This window comes from Myotis davidii, unplaced genomic scaffold (genome assembly GCF_000327345.1).
Source record: "Myotis davidii unplaced genomic scaffold, ASM32734v1 scaffold1112, whole genome shotgun sequence".
Lineage (NCBI taxonomy): Eukaryota > Metazoa > Chordata > Mammalia > Chiroptera > Vespertilionidae > Myotis > Myotis davidii.
This window is the reverse complement of record NW_006283152.1, coordinates 98,470-109,594: the sequence shown is the minus strand read 5'-3', so window position 1 is coordinate 109,594 and position 11,125 is coordinate 98,470. Positions and strand designations below refer to the sequence as shown.

The following is an 11,125-nucleotide window of genomic DNA, read 5'->3' as shown; positions in this document are numbered from 1 at the left end:
ACACGAGTTATAGAGAAAGGAGGAGGGACCATATATATATATCTTTCTGGAATTAAGTCAGTATGATAAAGAGCTCATATCCCATCATCCCCAGGTAAGGTGGAGGTAGTAATATTTAGAGTCTGAGGGTCGGTGGTCATGACCCATGTGGGAAGACGTCAAGGTAGGTCTCTGTTACTTCCCTGTGGGAACTGAGCCTTCTCCCTGGGGCAGGGAAACTGTGGGCCCTGAGAGCCAAATACTGACTTACGAAAGCTTACCTCTGTTCTCCACAAATAGGGCAATAGGGGGCAGGAGAGAGAGATTTAAAGCATTCCTGTTTTATTTTTTACCTTGCTAAAATGTTTTGATTCTGTTTGTGTGTTCACGTGTGTCAGCCAATCTTTCCTTAGACATCTAACCAGTGGTTTAATTCAGAGCCCTCGGACCTGTTCCCTGGGGCCACAGGGATAATGAGGTTTGTTTTATTTCTGAAGGTCAGGGAAGTCATAGATGGGTTTTCAGTTCCATTTGTTTAAGACTTGTAGTTTAGATGAACCTGATCAAAAGCTTAGGCTTATTTCCTCCCATCAGGAGAAACTTGGGATTAATTTAGGAGGTTGCCTGAGCCCTAGGCAGTCCTGAAGAATGAAAGGAAGCACAGTAAAAATCTGAGAGCTCAGTATTTGCAGATGTGCTGGACACTGAGAATTGAGTTTCAAACAAGGCAGACCCTGCCCTCCTGGGGCTACCGTCCCAGCGTGCGAGAAAGACCTCAGAGGATAAAACAGGTGGATTAGGGCTATGGTAATTCTTATTTCCTGTTTCAGGGGCTTTGAGAACATAGAAAGTTATCACTTCACCTAGCCTGGTAGACAGAGAGATTAGGTAAAGATCTCAGTTCAGGGGTATGTTGGAGATTTGAATGAAGGTCCAATGCTAAACGTTTAGATCACCACTATTCTAAGTTGTTTATTTTAAAAGATAGGTTATTAGATTTATTCTTTTTGTCTCTCTGACACACCCCGAAGAGGGATTCTTAGGGTACTTGGATATGTATATTGAATTTTACCCCAATGGCCTGCTTAGGACAAGCTCATATTATCTTGGGGCCTCAGATAGTCATTAAATGTTTGTTATTGTAATCAGACAACCTTGGTTTCAAAACCTGGCTCGACCATTTATACTGTGTGATTCTAAGCCCATGACTAAATAACTTTTTCAGCTTCCATTTCTCCATCTGTAAAATGGGGGTAGTGATATTTACTTCACCAGGGCTTTTGGGAGAAGTGATATAGTACATGTGAAATGCATAGCACAACGTTAGCTTCTCCATATTAGGTAAAGCTCTCAACTTTTTCCAGGCCTGCTTTCCTGAAAAGACCCAACTCTGCTCCTAGAGCAAGCCCTTTCATGGGAACACACCATCCAAGTTTTGTCATCCTTTCAACATTAGGAAGATGTGTATTGCTTGAAGTATCTGGTGCCTCTCCGCTTCTTTGTAATTTCTCATCCAAATGGACAGGAACAGACACACATTGTGTTTCATTAATCAAAACTTGAAACTTAAACAGTATTTGTTATTTATAGTAAAGCCTGGTTAATTAGGACTCTTAACCAGAACCCTTGTTTTTTTTCCTCTGTTTCCATTTCTCTTTAAGAAAAAAGAAGCAAAAAGACCAGAAAAGTTAGAGTTATTACTGGAGAGTTCCCCTTCAAGGGGCTGGCCCATGGTTAGAAGATACTATGCCCCCTACACACCCCACCTATCCGCCAAGATCTGGCCGCATCTGCCTCTCTATTGCATCTCCTGGAGCCTGGTATAGCTCCCCATATTTAGTGGATGTTCAGTAAACATTTGTTAAATGAATAAAGGCATTGCCTAGGCGAGGGGTGGGCAACCTTTTTGTGAGTTTGTGCCAAAACCAGCAAAATCTCTGACTCAAAATTCTTCTGCATGCCAACCCTAATTTTTTGAGAACATGTTATGCCTACTTGATATCTCTTAAGGTGTACATATGTGAAGAACCTTGAAGAAATAAAATTCATTTGAGCGACAAAAACACAGTATATGATGATGAAAAATACATTTATTTTTTAATGTCTACATGTTATGTAAAATTATTTATTTATCTAAGATGCACCTGCACTGAATTTATCTGAAAAATTAAAAAGTCGACTTATTATGTAAAATTATTTATCTAAGATGCACCTACACTGAATTTATCTGAAAAGTAAAAAGAGTCAATATTAAGAAAAAAATTGTAAATGGAACATTATAAGAGAGGGTTTCGTGTGCCAGCAAAAGTTACTGGCGTGCCATGTTTGGCACGCGTGCCAGGGGTTGCCCATCCCTGGCCTAGGCTATAGCTCCACTGAGCTATTGCTACTCTCTAGACATGCTCTGAATTTTCCTGCTTCCATGCTGTTATTTGTATTTGGAGTGCCTCTTCCAGTCATGGCCCTGCGGACTTGAGGTGGAATTATTAGTGACTTGTCTTACCCCTCTTATAAGGTTCATGTAGGTATCAGCTCTTATTTCTTCATTTTTGAAGAAACACTGCATTTGGCACATCATACACTAACAGTTATGGAGCACTTGCAGTGGTCTCAGTAAATGTGACTTTCCTGTATTTGCTTAATGACCACACACCTTTATGAGATAGGTACTATTATTAGCTTCACTTAATAGATGAGAAAAGTGCAGCCTTAAGAAATTACATAACTTAAATCCCTAGAGAGTTTTCTGAATTCAGAGGAATTAAAGTGAGTTTCTAAGACCTTTGAAGTCCACAGACTTGTCCACAGGACCCAAAGGAACTGCTTCTCTGTTAGAGAGCAGTGCTGCCCGAGGACTGACTGTGTGAAGCAGGGACAGAGTTGATCATACTCATCCTTAATTTCTAAGAGTTTCTTAAAGGTTTTAAAATGGACTAATACCTTTGGACTTCAAAACAACCATGAGACCTAGGTTAGGTGTTATGGTCCCATTTTATCGACAATGAAGCCAAAGCCTGGAAAGAAGTGACTGTAAGAGGTGGAGCTAGGACTTGAGCCCAGGTCTTCTGACTCTTAGCCAAAGCTCTTCACTACATCCTCCTTTAATACATTAACAACAAAGCAAAACAAACAAACAAAAATCCCCAAACCAACCAACCAACCAACCAACCAACCAACCAACCATTGTGAAAGGTAGAAGCTGATTCTCAAGGAGGTGTATATTCTGGGAGCAGAGGGGGTTCTTTCCGGGAAGCAGCTGGGAAGAGGGCTGACTTGAGTGCCAAGTCTTCTGGGGAGTTCCTGTTTCCCAGGAGAGGGAGTTGGTCAGAGCATCCTTGTCCTGTTTTTTGTTCTTGTTTTTTGTTTTTTTCTATTTTGTTGTTTCTTGAGTGTTGCTAACAGAAAGAGGACTCTAGTTCCCCAACTCTGGGGTCTTAGCCCTGTCTCCTCAGACTGAGGGGTGGGGGTAGAGAAGATTTCCTCCTTGCTCCCTCTCTTCCTGCTCATGCCCTGCAAATCTCTTGGGTTTCAGGGGCCAGCCCTGAGCCAGCAGCTGCTGCTCATTAACTCCCCTGTTGCCCCTACCCACTGAAAACTGCTGCCTGGGAGGCTTTCTGTGGGGATTTCAGTGGGAGGGTCCAGATAGGCAAAGCAGCAGCCTGAGTCAGAAAGAGGGACCTGGATTCAAATTCTGCAGTGCCTGAGGGCGAGAGATGGGAAGGTGTGGGGGGCTGACTGCTTTCTGCCTTGATTTATCTTCGAGAATTTTTGGTTTGTTCACTATGCCACCTGGACCATGCATCACTGCACTTCCATTTTTTTTCTTTTTAAAATCCAGCCCATCTACTTTCAGCTTTATGAGTTGTAAGGAAGAATTTTTCACAACCCAGAACTTTACTCTCTCACCTCCTGTTCTCTTCCCTCTTCTCTCTTTCAAATGTTAGGTTTTGGGTCAACCAGAGCTAATGGTGGAGAGGTTGGGTGCGGCTCTGGGCCACTGAGGTGTTAGTGCTGGTTTACCTGACACTCCTGCTGAGCTGAGCCTTGATGCCCTGCACTTTGCTGTGGTGTGCTGAGGGCCTTTTCCCTTTGCTATTTCTTGGGTGTTGCTGACAAATGAAGGACTCTAAAGACTTCTTGGACCAGAAAGGCATGTGGGGAGAATCTTGTACCTTTCCAAGCCTCCAGACCAAGAACGGATTCCTATCATCCAAAGAAGATTGTTTACTTGCTTTTATTTTAAAATCTTTAGGCATGGGCACTTTAAAAGTAATACTCTGTAGTCTTAAAAATTCCCATAGTTAGGGAGGTCTTTTGCATGTCTCACCTAAAATCTAAGCTTTACACTAAAGGCCTTTTCCTGTTGACATATAGAGAAGCAAGACCAGCTTCTTCCTTTATGACAGTTGCTTCCCTTCATAAAGGATCTGACTTTTAAACCTCAGGATGGACAAGCTTTAACTGTGGGCTCAGTGATATCATTAAGCTGGTGGGAGCAAGTGGGGAACCCTTTTGTCCAGTGAAAGATGGAAAAGGTTGTTTATAACCTGATCTTTGAGAGTAAAATATTAAGATTTAGGGAATCTGAAGAAAGGCTATATGGGAGTTCTTTGGGTCTGAATTATTTCCAACATAAAATTTAGAAGATTTTTGCAAGAAATGATTTAAATATTTGGTTTTTAAGAGGCCAATGAATGTGAGAAAGGGTCTTAACATGGTCTGATGTTCCTTTTCATTATGCAGCTACAGCAGTCTTGATATTTCAGCATCTCTTAAGGGTGGAGGGTCTCTGAATCTGACTTGAGGGGCTGGCCAGACCAAGTGTGGGTAGCCCTGAGTGGGAACTGGGAGGTGTAGTCCTTCAGAGGCTATCAGGCCAGAAAGAGACTGCCAAAGAAGGAAATAGGGAAGCCTGGAGGTCAAGGGGCACAGATGCTCCTTAAGGTGATGGTGCAGGGAGGTGAGAGAAATGAAAAAGGGGCAAAGACTGAGCCAAATGACAAAGGATCCTGCCATCTCCAGGACCTGCTGCACCAGAAACTGTCAACGCTTAGGCTGGTTCACCTTGTTATAGATTGCAAAACCACTTTCATAGTTCCTTTCCCACCAGAGCATGGGAGGGAGGCAAGACAAGTGGTCTTATCCCCATTTCACAGATGACGATAGTGAGGCCCAGGGAGGTGATGCCATTGGCTCAAGAAAATAGTTTGTAAATGGCAAGGCCAGGATTTGAGTCTAGCTTCCTTCTTTCTGAAATACATGCTCTTTCACTGACATTTCACTGTCTCTGTAATAGCAGGATGGTGGCCCAGCAAGTGTCAGGGTAGGAGTTGTACTTGGCATTTCCTTTGTGTGGACCTTAGGCCTGACTTGTTCTAGCTGTCCCCAAATTCCCCTCCATTTTAATGGCCTCCACCGACTGGCTGTCCTGGATTGTTCCCAATGGCAGTGGGACCAGTTGTGTTGCCACCACCCTGGAATGGATTCTTAGTTGGGCCTCCCTGTGAACCAGAGGTTCACTATAATAGACTTGACTTTGGACAGCAAAGGATGACTCCTCCAGCCAGCCTTCTAATGTTGACTTTGTACCAGCACCCCAGAGACTTCCAGCCACACAGCAGTTCTGACCCACTTCTGTTTGGCTGAGCTGCAGGGGGCACTGTCCGCAACTCTGCCAGCATGAGCCTTCAGGGGAAATAAGCTCAGTTAAGTAGGCAGGTCCCAGTGAGGATTTTCGCAACACCAGGATTAATCTCATGGAGCATGGAGAAAATATAGCCTCATATCTCTCTGCCCCATTTTCATCTCTGTTGGTGTTCTGGACAGAGGATCACACGGGGGGATGCTTTTGCTGCTGAGTTAAAAGGCTAGTTTCCCTCCATCCAGGATGTGCTGTGTTTCTCTCTGCCTGTCTCACCCTCTGCTTCCACCCTCCCCTCAGAGCCCCTAGGACTCCACTCTGAATCCTACATATTGTCATGGCCTTGGTTCATGGAAGGGCAGGAGCGTTTTATAACTTTGTTTTTTGAACTTCTGCTATCTTTCTTCTTCTTCTCTTCTTTTTCTTCTTCTTCTTTTTTTTTTTTTTTGGAACAGAGCAGCACTTTCCAGAGGTGATGCTGGGGGAAGAATTTCTTAGCCTAAGTCTGGACCAGGTGTGCAGCTTGATATCCAGTGACAAGCTGACTGTTTCTTCAGAAGAGAAGGTATGATGTGGCCCCTTGGTGAAATAGGAGTCTCATGTGTGAGGTAGTCATGGGAGGGACTTATGGTTTAGTGAGACCTTTTCTGAGAGTTTATTTTTTGTCTCTTTTTTAAAAAAGGCCTTCTGATCATTGACCACTAATGTCACTTTCTGGACTCTTTGAAAAATAAATAGTGGTGGTGGTGATGGTGGTGACAAAGCTGCATTCATTAGCCGAACATTTACAGTTTGCCAAGCACTTTGCTAAGTGCTTTATGTTCTTCTTTCCATTCATCCATCATCACAGCTCTGTGTAGCAGGCTTTGCTGTTGTCCCCACATTACAGATGAGGAAGAATGAGACTCTGGAATTAATTAGCTTATCCAAGGTCACTGCAGAGCTAGCATCTACCTGTCACCTGGTCTTAATCACTGTTCCACATGGCCTCTTGGGAGTATCATTGAGCATTTATGCTAGAGCAGACCTTTTGGGAACATTTATTCTAATAGGGGTTTGGAATTCTCTCTGATGATGAAACTGAAGCCCAGATAGCAGATAGGAACTGCTGAAGGTCACACAGTTGGTCAGTGGCCCAGGGCTCTTGACACCCCATCTCCTAATTCATTGACCACACACTTCCTTTGTGCTGGAAGCTTGACTTCTGCCCAGTGCTCTAGCTCACCTGTGACTGCTCATCTTTCCTACTTCCAGGCCTTGCCCCTCACTGACCCTCTGATTAAAGTATTCTCCCCATCCATCTTCACCTGGTTAAATTTCAAACCAGTTCAGATTCTGCTATTACCAGGAAGAATTTCTTTATTCCAGGAGATGTAATCTTTTGCACTGAAAGGAACATAAGCATTGGTGTTGGTCAGCTGGGTTCAAATCTCATCTCTAGTATTTACAAATTACTTGTGTTACCTTTGGGTAAAATATGTTGTTTCTATATCTGTTTCCTCATTTATAAAGTGAAGATACTAATAGAATGTATTCCATAGGGTGGCTGTGGAAATGAGATAAGGTTTGTAAAATGCCAGGTATCATATCTGGTACCTAGTAGGTGTCCCATCAGTGTTAGCTGAGTTGATTACTGATCTTGTATCTGGAATTAAGTCCTTTCTATTCTATATTCCAAGATAACATTCACTTTGTTCTACTTTTCATTGTACTTAGTTCTGATCTGGTCTTTCCTCCTTCCCTCAACTGTGAGTTTTTTGATGGTAGGGGTCACATTTTATTCATCTCTGTATCCTCAGAGATATGCAATACATGTTTCTCGAATTGTCCTAGTCCACTCTTAGTGTCCAAACTTGAGGTCCTTTCCTGAGGGAATGTTTCAGGAAAAACCCTCGAAAAGGATTTTACATTGGAGATTAGACTGAGTCCAAAAGCATACGTCCAGAGAATGGGGTGAAGTCCACAAGCTCCTGCCTGTCATCTTGCAGAAATTTGATCAAGAAGAAAAAGAGTTCAGGACTTCAGAGAAGGTGGCTGGCACAGCAATCTAGATTCTTCCTTAGGTTCAAGGAGCCCTCTGCTTCCATTAACTGGTGTGAAATAGCACCTTTGTAGAAAAAGAATGCCTCCTGCTAGGCCAAAGGCTCCTTCTTGTTCAGGCCTCAGCTACAGAGTTGACTCCCTCTCTTCTTGCCTGTTTAATGTCTTTTCTGGATTGTGCTACCAAATAGTCATAATTCAAAGGAATGAACTCCTTAATTGATTGGCTATGTGAATGTGGGGCAGTTGGTCAGTTTGTGGCCTGCTTGAGCATGTTCTCAAGCGTAGTTTGAAAAAAATGGAAGCAGTCATAAAACAGCAGGATTTGGATCAACTTGGGGGTTGTTTGGGCTGAGAGGGGTGACCCTGCTACTTTGAATTCATGCTGGCTCCTCCTGCCCTGGGATCATAGTAAATTTTTTTCAGGCGAGGACTTATCTGCTTGCTGTGCCAGGGCAGGGGTGGAGCAGGGTTGCTAGCAGGGAAAGGCAACTGGTTCCGTGCTCGGCTTGATGCTCACTGGTTTTGACCTTGAGAAGTCACTGGTCTCTTTGAACCTTAGTCTCCTTACATGTAAAATGGGACTATAAGAGTACCTCCCTTATAAAGTTGTCATGAGGATTAGACATAATGGGTATAAAATAGCAAATACAGTGTTTGGCAGGTGCTCAAAAAGTGGCTTTTGTCATTGTGATTACCATAATTTTGAGGCACCACTGAAAATGGTAAAATAAGCCATGAAGTTAATTGCATATTTCCAGAAACAAAGAAGCATGACATCCAATCTACACACTTAAAAATTGTCAGTAGCAGTTCTTACTGATTCATATGCATACATATGAGTTTCTCATTCTGTAGAATCCGAGTTTGGAGAGCAGGAATTGTTCATATTAATGATGTTGTGTATCATTACTGGGTTCTCTGAAGTTTTGTGTAACTAGAGAGTTATGTGCTGCTTTTCAGAAAGTAGGTTACTCTGATCTTTATTTCATTGATACCTTTAAGGCTGGCAGTATAATTTTGAGGCTTATGAAAGTATAATGGGATTTGGCTTGCATTTTCTCTTTGGTAAACCCATAGTTTTATTTCTTCTGAATTGAGCACATGTTGCTGGAAGTTAAATGACTGGAAGCCTTTAACAATTAGATGTTCATCATTTGGATGCTAGCCTTTTAGGCTTTGAAAATTCTGTCATCTGTTCCAGGAGATTTGATGATCTCTACTCCCTTTCATTATATTACATAACATAGGCAATCTCTGGCATGCACAGTAGCTTTTTCTTTCAATATTGCATTATAGGGAACCTATTGGAGTGCATTTGAAGTAATATCAGGGATCTTAATTTAAGCTAAAATTCAACTGCATTTAATGTTAACATTTGTGCAAAACCCAGCTGAGTCATTAATCAAATAACCAGTATTCAGCGAAATCCACACTTGAACAGCAATATTAGCTGTACCATGACTTTCCTCTTTGTCTACAGCAGACAGATTTCTTCCAACATATATTATAAAATACAGCCAGGTTTCAGATATTAAAATGTGAAGAAACTGTGTATCTTAAAATAGAGGAAATGTGGTATTTTAGTGTTATTGATGATAATCGCTGGGCCCAGGCAGTTTGGGATTTTGGAAGTATAGGTTCTACAGTCAGAGTGGCTGGGTTGGAGTCCTGACTCCCCTGCTTTGACAAGCTGAGTGACCTTGGGCAAGCTTTTTATCTCCCACCAGAATGTATGCACCAAATATAGTCATGGATTTTGTCTGTCTTAAGGTCACTGCTAGAGTGGTATTGGGTTCATAGTATACTCACACAAAAATATTTGTTTGCCCTGACTGGGAATCAAACAGTGGCCTCCTGGTTCATGGGTCAATGCTCAACCACTGAGCGACACCGGCCTGGCTCAGCAATACTCTTTCCTTTTCTCTTTTTGGGAGAGAAATTCAATAAGACCCAAGACATATATCCATAATACATGGCTAAGAGAAGTACTTGCCTGTAATCAGAGTTCTAGGAAAGCACCTGGAGTATGTTATTCCAGATGATTGTGTGGGGAAGGACTTAGTTCTAAACTTTGTTTGTTTTGAGCTAAACCTTGGAGAATGAGAGTAGGATTTTGGAAAGCTATTCAGGTTGAAGGATTGTAGGAAGTTTGGAAGAACATTGTACTTTTGGGTAAAGTAATCTGTGTGATGAGAATCAAGGGTCTTAGAGGGAGGCTGTTGGAAGATGAAGCTGAGAATGAAGTAGGGGTCTGTGGAGAGGGTTAGGAGTGAGGACTTTATTCTCTAGGTCAGTGTTTACTGAACTATGTGCTGCAAAACTACACTGCTGTGAGATATTTACAGGTGTTGAGGTTAAAAAAAGTTCTCAGATACGTCAGACAGTGGCTAAACAAAGGAACAAGGTTAAGAAACTGCAGGACTTGTCAGAACTTTTATATGTTAACGAACTTTGTAATCTCTAGAGAGGATTTGGGAGTGTGTATGTATGTATATGAAGTGTTCCCCAGGCTCTTTTGGTCCAAGGACCTCTTTACTGCAGAATGCTCCTGTCCCTAGTATCCCAAGAGCACGTTATGAAGAACAGTCTTGAGGTCGCCTTTCTTTGGCTGTCCAAACACTCCACAATGTACTGCATCTGTTGATTTTCCTTTTGACAGTTTGTTTCATTAATGATTCATAATTTTTTATTGCGAGGCCACCTTCAGCTATACCCATGGGAGTCTGGGTTGCTCTGGGCTGTGGAAGTGCCCCTATAGGGTGTGTTTACTGGTTTAGAAATGGATATTTTTGGTATTATTTTTCGTCTTGAATATCCCTTTTTCCACCAGATAACGTTAGTTCAAATCCCACATCTGTATGTGGCTTGAGCCTGGGATTCTGATTTCTTGAAGATGAAATTTCTTACCTCCAAGGCCACAGGAGATGGCCCTTCCCATAGCAGATGGATGGAAATCCAGTTCCAGTGTTACAGCTGGGGCAACTCGCAATCTGACAGCACACCAGTTCCAGACATCAAAGCCATATCTGCATTGTACGGGCCTGTGAGCCATTTTGGTTTCAGCTTCCACTTAGCTCCCAGACTTGAATTCCTTTTTATTTAAAGCACTTGGGCATTTCTCTTTGCTTTCGAGTGTGACGCAAATCTTCATTTTTTTTGTAAGAAGTCCAGTTTCATGTGTTTGGAGCTTTGGGGAAGATTCCTTCCAAGTCAGCTCACTCTGTCAGATTGACTGGAAGGCATTCTCAATCCCTGTGTCATGCTCCAGCCATTATCGGATTAGTGGCCCTGAAGTAATCTCTCAGCTTGTGGGCATTTCTGTCAAACCATGCGCTTCAGGGTCATGTGCTGGCTATAGGCAGCAGTGGAAACCTGAAAAGCAATCTCCAGGCAAGGCAATGCTGCTGTTTTTGTTTTGTCATCATTTTTGTTGTTTCTGTGAAGTCAGATATTTGGCAGTGT

General features: G+C 42.5%; 1 protein-coding gene across 1 annotated transcript in view; it reads left to right on the top strand.

Moving 5' to 3' along the window:
• KLHL3 (kelch like family member 3) overlaps positions 1–11,125 on the top strand; it is a 107,022-nt gene that overhangs the window by 44,213 nt on the left and 51,684 nt on the right. The window contains 1 exon segment of the mRNA XM_006753494.2: positions 6,076–6,185. Within this exon segment, the coding sequence (XP_006753557.1) occupies positions 6,076–6,185 (110 nt within the window).